The sequence below is a fragment of the Cyrtonyx montezumae genome, unplaced genomic scaffold (assembly GCF_038088225.1).
Source record: "Cyrtonyx montezumae isolate F1298 unplaced genomic scaffold, pur_monq_1.0 scaffold_20, whole genome shotgun sequence".
Classification (NCBI taxonomy): domain Eukaryota; kingdom Metazoa; phylum Chordata; class Aves; order Galliformes; family Odontophoridae; genus Cyrtonyx; species Cyrtonyx montezumae.
In genome coordinates this window covers 6607337-6620499 of record NW_027071937.1, presented here as the reverse complement: position 1 = coordinate 6620499, position 13163 = coordinate 6607337, and the positions used below count along the sequence as shown (strand labels likewise).

The window sequence follows — 13163 nt, the reverse complement described above, 5'->3', positions numbered from 1 at the left end:
ATTTTCCTTCTCTGATCTCCCTTTCTCCCTTTCCTCTATCTGTCACTTGTCTCACACTCAAGCTTCCCACAGCTACAGACCTACCAGCAGGCCTTGCATACAATGGGGCTGAGGGATGCACTGCCACGTTCTGCCCCTCCACGTCCCCCTGCCTACTCCACACTGGTCTATTGCAGAGGACAGGTAACCTCAGCCAGAAAGATGGATGCCGTAATTACACTCCCCTTTCCAGCAGCTTTTTCCCCTTACTTCTTCCTGATGGAAATCGTGGGCAAGAAAAATCTATTATTACTCTCCAAATCATATCAAATATTTATCAGGGTAATTCTCTAGTTATCACCACCGATTGCAAGCCTTAGTCACGTAGTAAATCTTGTTAGTGTCATCTCTGGGAATGTGTCTCGTCTGTCTCCACAGCTGAGCTCTGCATAAACCAGGTTGCCCCAGGGGAACTTGGCTTATGGGAAAGGCAGTGGAGAAGGGGGTGGTGAAGGCGATCAAAGATGGTTACAGACTTTCCAACTCCCCTCGCTCCCAGGAGGCAAGAGGGGGGATGATAAGGATGGGGAATGTGTGGGAAGGGGACCTTTGCTGGTCGGATGGCTTCCTGATTTACCAGTCTCTGGCACTAGGGCTACGGGCTCAATTAGATGGTTATTCTTAGGGGTCCTGTAAGTCAGGGCAACCTTGACATCTCTGCCAGCCACGCTGAGGACTCTCCCCTTCCACCCACTGCAGAAAACAGTAACAAATGCAGCCACTCTAGCTGCGCTTTTTTTTTTGTTGCTGTTGTTGTTGGCACCAAAATGTTTCCAGATTGCACCTATTTTTAAACTCTTTATTGGGTCAGATCTGGACAGCTTGGAGACTTCAGCTCTTCCCTCTTTTTACCCCTGTGCACATAACTTATTGCTGCAAAGGGAAGAAAAGAGCAACAAATTTCCTCTGCCAGAACCAATCAATCTGGCACCTGTCATCAGCATCACAGCAGCTATAAAATATTTAATTTCTTAATGATGAATTGGCAGATTGTTTAAAAAAGACAACAAGGAAACAAAGAAAAGGAAGCAGACACTCACAATCTGCAGCCACACTCTCTGCCAGGCTGAGCCTTTGGAGCTGATGGCAGAAATGTGTTTTTCTAGCTACCTGAGACTATTGTCTATTAATAAAGCCTCTACTGGTTGTTTTGGGGATGTTCCTGATGATACAGTCATTGAACCCTTGACTTGCTATCCCCGAGTCCCACCACTGATTCCTGATGAGACTCAGCCTTCAAAGGAATCTCTTTTTCAGATAACAGAAATCACCTCCTCAATGGCACAGATCTTTCCTCCCTCAAGATCTGTTGCAGCAGTACAAATAAGGGAAAGAAGTGACCAGGTTGGGTCAGAGCACAGGTCCATCTAGCTGAGTATTCTGTCTTCAGCAGTGACCAACAGTGGCTGCTTTAGGAAATGTACAAGAATAGGTCAATCATAGAGAGCTATTTCTCTAGCAGCCTCCAGCAATCTGCAGTCCAGGGACTTCCAACTGGAATTTTCTTCCACAAACTTGCCTAGTCCTTTTTTAAACTCATGAAAACTTTCAGCATCCACATCTTCACTCAAGGAGTCCCACAGTTCTCCTGTATGGAGCTGTATGTCTCATTTTGTTTTCAGCATATCACCTACTAATTTTACTTGATGCTCCCAGTCCTTGCATTGAAGAGACAGTGAAAAATCATCCTCCCTTCACCTCCCATCCTTTGGACTTGCTTGGCTCACAAAACAGGGAGCAGCACAGAGATGCCTGGGCTAACGGAGACCAGAACTGCTAAGTCTAATTTCACAGGGCATGTCAGCTGGAGTGTGCCCATGGATACACTGTGTGTCTGTACCTACAGTTCTGAGCTTGGAGGAGATGCTGAGCCCATATTCATTTTACAGTCTCTTTGCAAACGTGGGAGACAGTGCTGGTGGCAGTCAGTCATTGAGTTGATAGAATTGCTCTGAGGAGGGGATGGCACAGAAACCAAGTCCCTTGGCTGCAGTTATAGGAGTTACTTACAGGACTTAAAAAACACATCCCTGTCCCCTTATCAATTTATTCCAAATCCTATAGCACCTCAGTAAATCCTCTAAATACACAGACAAGCAAACTGCCTGCCCAAAGACCTCCTTTCACTGTAGCCTGGTCTAGTGGGCTTTATGGCAAACACTGTATTATTTGTTTTGGTGGTTTTGTTTGATTAACTTCTAAGTCCTGCTCTTGGAACCTTTTAATTACAAGAAGCATAAGGTTTCACTAAGGAAAATGCAAACTTTTATCCACCATAGCAGTAAAGAAAAGCTGAAAGCAGGGGTTCCTCCAAAAACCTGGGGAAATGAAGAGGATGTGAGCATTTACCATTTCTCAAAGTTCATTATTTTTAAGTCAGTCTCATGATTCAAAGCAATGATGCTCCGCAGTGGCGTGACCGAACCTACACTGTTCATCTGGGCTGGGAGAGCACGCTGTGAAGTTTGGCAGACACAAGTGGGTGGCTGGCAGCTTGCACAGGGAGCCTTCGTGCTTTCTCCTCTGCCTCTCCTTGCAGTGGGTGGGGAGTGAGGGCTCTGACAGACATCCACGTTGGGATCAGCCAATTGTGGTGGGATAGCAGTGTCTATTAGATATTGAGTGACATGAAACATCTTAGCTAAAAAAGCTCAATTCACCAGATTTCTGGCACAGCCCTCAAGCTCTGCCTGCTCTGATGATTTGTTTCAGCCCTCCTGCAGACATCCTGTGTAAATACACTGAACAAAAACTACCAGTTGTAAGGGAAGGGCTTAACCTGCTCTCAAGAGGGGTAAGTGCAATTAAGAGCAGCACCCATCACTGCCAGGAGCTGGTTCATGATGGCAAACTTCTGCTTCAGACCCCACCCCATCCCTGTTGGCATAGGTCTGTTTTAGGGCAAAGTGAGGTTTCCCTCAGCTCCTGTGCAGAGACTCTGAACCGCGGAAGGATGTTTAGCTATGTGTGCTCCTAAGGGCTAGTTGCTTTAGCACAGGGATAAGATGACATCAAAAGCCTCCACTTTTGTGTCACACAGCTCTTTTCCCCATTAACTCTGGAGCTGTCTTCTACAGATGGTGTTTAAAGAGAAGTTTGCTCCATTGAACCTGCCTAATATTTCTTTGAGAGTTTTGAATGGAAAACACCCCACTTATCTCTAATCAAAGCTATGTTTTTATCTGCCCCTGGGCCAAAGCACTGCAACAGACTTGGCCCTTACATAGGACATGACACTGAGCAGATGTGGGACTGCCTGCCACATCTTTGGATATGCAGTGGGTAATTTTCCCTCTGGAAAACTGTCCTCAAGGACAAGGGAGCAGAGCAGAGTTGGCAGATTGTTTGACAGCCACCAAAATGATTCAAGGGATGGAATACCACAAGGACAGGCTGAGAGAGCTGGGACTGTGCAGCCTGGAGAATAGATGACTCCGGGAGATCTGAGAGTGGCCTGTCAGTATCTTAAGGGGCTCTAAGAAAGAAGGGGACACACTATTTAGCAGGGTCTGTGGTGACAGGACAAGGGGAAATGGTTTCAAACTAAAACAGGAGATTTAGCTTGAATAGAAGAAAAAAGCTTTTTACAAGAGCAGTGAAGCACTGGCACAGGCTGCCCAGAGAGGTGATGGATTCCCCGTCCCTGGAGACAGCCAAGGTCAGGCTGGATAGGGCTTTGATCGAGCTGCACGTGTTCACATCTGGGGAGTTGGACTAGATGATCTTTAAGGGTCCCTTCCAACTCAAATAACTCAATGTTTCTGTGAATTAGAAACCAGCAATCCAGCAACTCCTAGCTACCTGACTGCAGCACAGTAAGTCTGAAGAGGGATCTCTTTCCCATCTACTAAAATAGACACCATCACCAGCAAAAATTCTGGGAAGAGTGACTCAAAGCGGGGGAAGAAAGAGGGATAGGGCTGATGGGTAGCTAGACACCCACATCAGGAGAGCATCTAAGCAAAACTGCTTGCATCCTACTGTTGTCAACGTGACTTCAAAACATATGCTTAAGTTGAGGAGGGACTGAGTCGTAGGAAGCTTTTGGCTCACAGCAGTAGAAGACACTGAGGGTGCTCTTGCGATGGGCAGCCTCAGTACCCTTTCTATCACAGTGCATTTCCAAAAAGCTTTAGCAAAGAGCAAGAGGCTAAAGAAACCCTGCTTTTTTTTTTCCCCTCTTGTTACCCACACTCAGCCCTGAAGGCATCCCTTGCCCTTGACATCTTGCCAGGCTGCCTAGCTGGAAACCTTCCTCCAGATGGAGCAGGCTAGGAGAGGTAAGGAAATGTGAAGAGGAATGAAATGAAAACATATGGATATTTCTAATTTTGCTAATGTTTTTGATGGTGTTTAAACCACTAGAAAATGTGAGAAAAATATTAGGAAGCCACTCCAATACTTTCTATATCCCTTTGTATTAGCATAAATTTCTTCTCAGTAGAATTTTTTTTTCAGAATCTGGACAAGGTAGATCCTTTATTTTATTATTTGATTGAAAGGAACCTACTTTCTCCCAAATATCTTTTTTTCTCTTTCATTAAAAAGTAATAACCGGACATGGCCAGTCACAGCCACACACTGCAGTGAATATAGAAAGACGCACAGATAACACAGCCTGAAAAAGCAGCTTCCCAGGAAAGTAAATTCCCTCCCCCTGTCCACCTCGGTGTGCAAGCTTCATCACTGCCAGGGATTTTATCAAGAATCATAAAGCTCCTCTTCGGGAGCCACACAAAGCACAGGGCGGAGCATGGCCGCTGTGGGATTGCAGAGGCCGGCCTGGAGCAGGCTGGTATTCTGAGGACATGCAAGCCTCCAGCATGGATGAGAGCTGTCTGCAGAAGAAGGCAGGGATGGCAAGGGGACAGAAGACTCCTTCTGCCCCCCCAAAATCCTTTGCAGTATAGAGGTGGAGGTGTAAAGTGTGGCCTTCCCAGGGGAAGCCATGGCTTGCAGGGCCAAGCGCTGTGAGGGGAGCGGCAGCAGGGCGGGCTGGCGTGTGGGGAGGCAGGCCTGCTGCTGACTGCGGGCTGCACGGAGGATGAAGCAGGGCCACAGGATCTCTGCCAGGGCGGTTACAGGGGGGCAAACGTTCTCTGGGGCTGTGGTTGATGTACAGTAGTACAGCCCCTTGTGGGGTTCACGCGGCCTGGCCAAGGAGCGGGGATGCACCAAGGGCCGAGTGCCTCTGCCATAGTGCCCACAGCAAAGATATTCCAGGCCACAGTTATTACAGCAGTTGGTTTTATAACCCAGACCCCATTGGCGTTTTCTTCCCTTCTGGTGATCTGTTTTTATTATTTATTTTTTATTTTGTTTGTACTTTTTGTTGTCAGAGCCAGAAACAAAGGTTGTGAAACCAGGAGCACACCGTGCTGCCGCTGTGTCTGTCCCCACAGTGGAGCTGCTCACAGTGTCCACTTTTCGTCCCCTAGCTCGCAGGGCTGGAGCTGGGTTCAGCTGCTCTTCAAAGCACAAGGTGTCAGAAAAGACCTTTTTTTTTCCTCCCATCTCTCTCCAGTCCTTTCCTCCTGCTTTGTCTTCCCAGGGGCTTAAATGGACAGTCTGCCCCAGGACATGGTATGGGCAAGCAGGCTGGGAGGGCTCTGAGAGGAGTCTTTGAGATGTGCACGCCGTCCCCTCTGCTTGTGTCAGCCTGGACTGCAGGCAGGGACATGTGGGAAAGCACGTGCACAGCCCAGGGCTCCAAGAGCCAGCTTCTGCTCCAGGGTCTGACAGTGCATGTGGATTCTTCCTCCTGCGTGTCTTCTGCCCTGAATCCTTGGGTTAGCTCATTTTTCCTATGCAGTGGCTTGTATTTTTCTTAGCTGAATAAGTTGTGTTTAGGTTAGGCTCCAGGGCCTGCCTGTGTGCCTTGCTGCTTCTCTAAGGCTCAGGAGTAAGAAAGGACAGGGCTGCAGAGGGCAGAATGAACTGCCAAAGCTTTGGGCTGGCAGGCTGACATCAGAGCAATGGAAGAAAACAAGAGCTTTGAAGGAGGGTTTCCTTTGGAGCTGTGCCCTGGAGGGACTAGGGGAATGGGAAGGAGCAAGACAACAGTAGCAGTGTGGGCAGACAGGAGTCACGCTGGCTGCAGAAGGAAGGCAAGCTTGTCTGGCTGCAGAGACAAGGCTGCAACACCCTGAGGTGCCCTTTCCCAGCAAGGAGTCAGACTGGAGCAAGATAAAGAAACACAGCGATGCCAGTGGCCCCAAGTGCTGCCAGCCATGTGCTCTGCCCTCTCTATGCTGTGCATAGCGCAGGGTTCCTCTGGATGTCCCCTTCCCAGATCGCCCAAGGTGGCCATAGACCACGCTGTGCATGCCTCTTGCTGCTGCCATCACTGTGATTGGGGCACTTTGCAGCTGTCACCGTAGGTGCTGTCAAGGCATCGTTATGCCATTTGCTCACATTGTTAATGAGTGCTCTCTCCCATGGATGTGCTTAGCTGCATGGCACAGTGCCTGCTGACAGGAGCTGAGGACCTGCCACAGCTGGAACAAGGTTTCTTCAACAGACAGGAAACCCTGCTGAGACATCTGCAGGACAGGGAATTTTCCAGGTGAAACAGAGGGCAAAATTCCCATTTTTCACTCCTCAGCTCCTTTTCTGGTGAACCCTTTGTTATTTCCCTCTGAGACTTTGGTAATCTTTTGATGGTCTTGTGAGATGTTGGGCTGATTTCAGGCCACAGCTAAAGGGCACTGAGATTGCAGAAACATTTTTACTCACACTCTCCCATCACACCTCAGCTCTGCAGAACAGCCACGCTGGGATTTAGGGGCCTCACTGCAGGGCTCAGATCCTGCTTGCCTCTCTCCTCCCCAGCCCTGTGCAATTCTCTGTAGGTTTTCTGTACAGCCCATTTTAATAATGCAAAGGCAGCAGAAGAGTGAAGCCCAAGTTGGTGTAGGGTGGGTGTGGCTGCTCTCTTTGTGCATGGATGTCTGCAGGGAACAAGAGCCTGTTCAGGGTGGGTGCACTACACTGATGGATGCTCCCTGCAAAAATCCCCCACGCACGCATCTGTGGGTCCTTCAGGTCCCACTTTCCCGTCGGTAAAAGGTCACTTTAAACCACAGCAAGCTGAAATAAAGCTGTGCTGGCCATGGCACCTCCTGGTCTCACAGCGTGAGCTGCAACACAGCCACCGAGCTGCCTTTCTGCAGCAGGGGGAGCAGCTGCACATCGGTGGGCCGGGAAGCACAGGGCTCTGCTATGATCACCTTTGGGTGCAGCTGTTCCCACGTGGCAGCGGCCGCAGGGCTTGGCACTCCTCGGTGCTCAGTGCTGGGAGCTAGGCACGCCGAGGGCACTAGGGTTTTGCTCACCGCATCCTCGGCCTCTGCGAGTTGTGGCAGCTGGGAGGCTCTGCAGTGCACTCCTAAAGCACACGATGGCACTGCAGGAGCGCAAAACTGCCTCAGCTCCCTCGGCAGCTCAGTTGGGTTTTTTAGCCCTGCAAGGAGGCGAAGCTCCTGCAGGTGAGGAGGCTTTCCAGGGCCGCGGCATAGGAAGAGCTCTGGGGTACTTGATGCACAGTGATATCCCCTACTAGGGCAGAACTTGTGCTGAGGAGTTCCATCCTAGCCTTGGGTTGCTATTGCTGCCTTGACTTTCCAAGCTCGTGCAGGCAGGGAGATGATCTTCAGATACACAGTAGTCAGAAGCAAGCCCTGGTGCAAATCTTGCATGATAGCGTCCTGCTGGCTGGCTCCTGAGGCTTGGGAGAGAGCAACCCCGTTCGTTTGTTGCTTCCTGAAGCTTCCAGTCCTCCAGCCAAAGACCAGGGAGAGGCATAGAGAGAAAGGCTGCAATGGCATTTCCATGTAGCACCTGCTTTTTCCAGAAATAATCCTTTAAAAAACACTTGAATGTGACAGTTCTGATATTTAGGTGTTCTTTACAGACAAGACCTTCCTGCTGAACTGAAGGGGTAAAAATGCAGCAAGTCCTGCCCAGACCACGTAGGTATGTAAAACAGTGTGGTCACCTTTGTAGAGGATATCTCGAATTAGCAGGTGGATGGCTCTGCTTTTCCCCTTCCTGTTGTCCCTCTAGGAAAAAAAAAAGTTATCCCTAGGACTTTTCCATGGGTAACAAGATATGTATTCAGGATTTTAATACTCTTCCACATTTCTATATTTTCCCTTCTTCTATATTTTAAACTTTTCCACAGAAGGAAAGGGATGGAGGGTTTGCTTTCTACAGCTCTAGCCCATCTCTTTGAATGGAGCACTTTGCTTGATATCTCCCTGCTTTAAATGCAGCTGATTGATTTTCTTTCTCCTTTTCTGCCTGTTTATTTTCATAACGATAGATTATTTATTTATTTATTTGAAACCTGAAGCAAAATCTTCCACTCTTTGCACCCACCCCCCGGTAGGAAATGCTGATGGTTTTTTTTTTATTATTTTTTTTCAGTGGTTGTAATTTGATTTCTGCCTCTCCTGCTGGGCTGACGTGAGAGAAACAATATTTGGAGAAGCAGATTTAAAAACAAAGTGGAGTAGGGGAGGTAGAGGCTGAGAGTGGTGTGGGAAGAAGGGAAGAGAATCCGTGAGAATGAGCTCTCGTTTTCTAGGCCGTTTTCTCATGTTTGCAAGCTCTGATGGACAAAAATCCCAGTATAGCTCAACTAATCAATTGCTCTCTGAAGAATAGAAAATGCTTCGTCTCTTTAGGTTATTTTTGTGTTATTCTTGGTCTGCTGCAGTGACTCATTGTGGCTGCTCCGGGCCGACGATTTCAGGTTTGTAGCCCCTTTGAGAGGTAGGGAATTGTGATCATCTCCACTTCGCAAGCGGAGAAACTGAGGCACGGCGTGGCAAATTGGTTCCTTCCCCTTCAGATCCTGCGTGTGTGGCTGAGGACAGCGGTTCAATCAGCGCACGTAATCCAGGCGGCCTTTTCAGCAGCACTCAGCTCTTTAAACTGAGACAAAAGGAGGTTTTCAGGAGTGCTTAGCAGCGATAATACCGAGCAGCAAGTTTTCAGAAGAGCTCGGCAGCTCCTCTGCTCTCGGAGTGCCTTAGGGAAAAGCTCCTGCTTTTCCTAACAGGAATGGTTATTTTTAATTTCCTCCAAATCTGACCCTTCATTCCTAGGCACGGAATTAAGAACTTTATCATATTTCTGATAGTTTTTAAAGGGTTAGCGTCCCTTCTTTCCTTTTTTCTCCTTGATTTTATTTTTTTTCTCCTTTTTCTTCCTGGTTTCTGGGGACGTGCTTACTGATGGTTTCTATGCATATCTGAAGTGAATAGCTTTTCTAAATATTTTTTTCCTCCTTTAAAATACATAATCGAGATTGTCTGCTGCAGTTTATGTTTCCTGCTGTGGAGACAAATACCTTAATTAGAATGGAAGGGAGGAAAAAAAAAACAACACAACATCATACGGAAAAATAAAACAGCTCTGTGAAAAGAAACCTGAAAGGGTTGAGAGAAATAGAAATGGGCAAATGAAGCCCCTTGGCAGGCAGGAGGCATCTTGCACAAACAAGTGCATGTACTCACACCAGCAGTGCAAGGAAGGAGGTACGGGTGGCAGCCCGGCTGCACTGAGGAGTATTGCATTTCTGCCAGGCAATGAGAGCTGTTCTCAAGCTGCTCGACCTCATGCAGCTCCTGCTCTGTCTGCAGGGCAGGTGTGTGGCTTGGTTTCAATAATTGTGTTGTGAGAAGAAAGGGGATCTTCTTTTACAGTCATACCTGCTTTGGCCGTGCCTCTTTCCATCATTTAAAAGGGAAGGGTTAAATTAATCCTCGGTGGTTTCTGCAGTTCATTGTAGGATTTCTTGTATGTGCTGGCCCTCCTTTGCATGCCTTGGGGGAAATTACAGCAGAAGAAAGCAGCAAGAAATGCCTACATTTACCAGGCTAGTATTAACTCCAGGGATGTACGAGAGGGATACACATGCAAAATTGTTTCTCAGACCTTAAGATTGTGTGTATAGGAGAAAAGTTGACCATACGTATAACCGAGAGCACAGTGTGAGCCAGCAGGGGAGTAGGGTAAGAGACCTCTTGCTTCCTTAGATTTTTTTTTTTTTAACCAACAGCAGCAACCTGCGAAGGGCATGCGTTCAGCCCACTCCCATCTCCATAGCAGGTCTGCAGCCAGAGCAGATGAGCTAGCTCTCTCTCTCTCTCCACATCCCTGTCTTAATATCTTTATGGGAAGCCTTCCCAGTTCCCTTCCCTGGAAGTACATCCACCCAGAACACCCTACTGCCCCCATAGTATAGCATGCTGCTGGGGCTTCCCATTCAAGGCCAGCCCTGATGCCCTGCAGGTGCTGCCTGTGTTAAGGAGGGCCACAGAACCTCCTTGATGTGGTGTGGGGAAACAGCAGCTGATAGCCCAGGAATTTGGATGGCAGCCTTGCTCCAGCTGGCTGGTGACCAGCAGAAGTGTCAGCTTGGTTGGATTAATCAGCCTTACAAAAGTCTTCTTCCAAGCCATAGAATGGGAGAAAGAGGATGAACTGAGGGCATCCCCAAGTACTTCTCTACTGCTGAGCTGAGATTGATATCCAGCTCACTGAGGATAATTAGATGATCCTCATCAGATGTGGAAGCTCAGCGCTCACTTTCTGCACCATCCCTCCAAGAGAGAAGTGTATTCTTGTTTTTCCCCAGCCTGAGCCAGCAATTGTCTATGTGAACTGTGGTGCTGTCCCTATATAATTAAGGCTGTCAGACTCATACTCCTAAGCACTACAAACTCCTCAGCTTAGGAGGGCTGATCACAGGACTTTAGTGGCAGTCAAAGAAGCACTTTGTGGACTCTTTTTTCTTTTGTCAGTGGCACAAACTGTGGGGCATGAGACTGGAACATCCTTGGGATGGTGGTGAGGTGCTTCCAGTCCTCACTGGACACAGCTATGATGCCAGGTCCTGTGCAGGCAGTGGGATGAGCTGCACTGATCCTTACCTGTGTGCATGTGGGTCTTGTGGGGCAGCAGACAGAGTGTGGGGAGCACTCATGCTGAGTGAACAGAGGCACAGCACTGGGAAATATTGGCTTGTGGGACAAGCACACAGCCTGCCTGTCTGTGCAAAGGTACTGCTAAATGAAAGCTGATAGTCTTGTTTGGCTGATGTTATCTGCTCTTTTGCAGGATGTGCTTGAAGACAAGCATGAATGCCATAGCTGTAGTCAGAAGGCTCTTCCTTGTCCTTTTCCATTGCAAAAAAGTTGCTGTTTTTGCTCTGTATGGGTAAGAAAACCTCAGTACATGCTGAGCTTTGCTGTTTCCCAACCAGCACTCACCACTGTGTCCCCTAGTCCCATGGCCTTGCTGGGCAGGGGCTGTATGGAGTGAGGTGCCCCTCCTGATCATGGATGAGTTCACTGGAGAGACCCCAATCATGGGTGTGACAGAAGGGGGGAGGGAGAAGACATAATTCCATAAAGTCCCCTACATACAGCTATGGGAGTCATGAGGGGATCTGTGAACTTAAATTCTGAGGCATAGGGATTAGCAACCATGCACAGCTCTGTGTGCAGCAGCTCTGCTTTCCTGTGCATGGGCCTTGCACTATTTGTCACTAGCCTCCAAGAAAGGCATTAGCTGTGTCTGTTTTGGGTGGATTTTTGGAAAACTAAATTGTTCTGGATGTCTTGGGTGAGGGTAGAGAGCAGAAAAGCATCTGAAAGGTGTTTTTTTTTCCCCAAGATAGGAAAATTATGAAAATTCTTCTGTTGTTTTGCACTAGTACAACCAAGTGTTGACTCAATAGGTATTAATATAGGAGAGAATCTACTAATATTTAAAACCCCAGTGCAAGGCCTGCCTCCTGTATGTTACATGTGCATGGGGCTGTGGAGGCTGGAGCAGGGTTCATGTGCTTTTATGATACTCAGTCTGAATTCTTGGGATGAGGGGAAAGCCTGGCAGTTGTCTTCTGATAAATGCTGTTGCATTCTTTGCAAGATCAGGGTCCAGAAGTGGATGTTCACCTGCATTGTGTGTATGCGTGTAGCAATGCAGAAATAACTGGCTGATGAAAGCCCCTGTGTGGTGAGTGTAGGAAGTCTGAGAGACCATGTGTTGCTGTGTCAGTATGGAATGTATGTCACTGCTCGTGTTCTCCCTTCAACAGAAGGAAAACCAATTCTAATTTCATACCATCATTGAGAGGCCAGTTTGTCACAGAAAAAACTCACTGCTGCTTTATGACCAAGATGAGACCGTTGTCATTTTCACAAAAAAGAAAGAGCTATCACAGTGCACGGTGATATAATGACTGTTTTGTGGTACAATGTGGGAAGTGCTGAGGGAAGTGAAATTAAACGTCTTTTATCTTCGATCAGAATGGATCCTTCACTAATGGTAAAAAGAAAAAAACAAATGCTGGAAAATCCTTATCGTCCTTGTGTGCCAGCATGAGCACAGCAGCATCTTTGTGAAACCAGCAGGGGGAGCTGGTCTCAACGATGGGCTAAGTGAAGGGTCCGACCTCAGAGCCTCTCCCAAATCAGAGACCCACAGAGGTCATGGGGATATCCTGCCCCCTCCCCAGGTCTTAGAGCTGCAGCAGTGTCTGTGGGGTTGGTTCTCTCCCATTTTGTGTTCTGCATCATGCTGCCAGAAGGGTGCAAATGATGGAGGAGGCTTTCCCTGCTGCATCTACAGTCCCAAACTCTTGCATGTTGAGCAGGGCACTCAGGCAAGCCAAGCTTCATTGTTTTCTGCAGGTCTGTGCGTGAAGAGCCTGTACTATGTGACAAACACACTTGGCAGGCATAGTGAGTAAGTTACCTCTTCATTTATGGTATGACTTCAGTGCTGTTGTAGTCTGTGGTGGGGCACAATTCATTGTTGTGGGAAGCAGATGTATCTTCTCCTCCCAGGATAAAACCTGGATGAGAAACAGTTCCCCAGTGAGGTAGCAGTTGCTGGAGACTTGGAGGACTGTGTTCTGCCTGGCAGTGGCTTGAGAGCTGGAAAAGTAGTAGATAAAACAGCACTAGTGAGCCTGGAGATGGAGATGTCTTAGCTAGACTGCATAGACATACCCCAGTGTTGCTGGTCACTGCCAGGGTGTTTTGTAATGTCTCATAATTCTCTTTGTCTGCTTCTACATAGAGGAAAGAACAAGGCTCACTAATGAT

General features: G+C 47.9%; 1 protein-coding gene across 1 annotated transcript in view; it reads left to right on the top strand.

Moving 5' to 3' along the window:
• Positions 1 to 13163, top strand: part of LOC136049156 (CMP-N-acetylneuraminate-beta-galactosamide-alpha-2,3-sialyltransferase 4-like) — a 47325-nt gene that overhangs the window by 28345 nt on the left and 5817 nt on the right. The window contains 3 exon segments of the mRNA XM_065737197.1: positions 11167 to 11236; positions 11238 to 11265; positions 12747 to 12801. Of these exon segments, the coding sequence (XP_065593269.1) occupies positions 11167 to 11236; positions 11238 to 11265; positions 12747 to 12801 (153 nt within the window).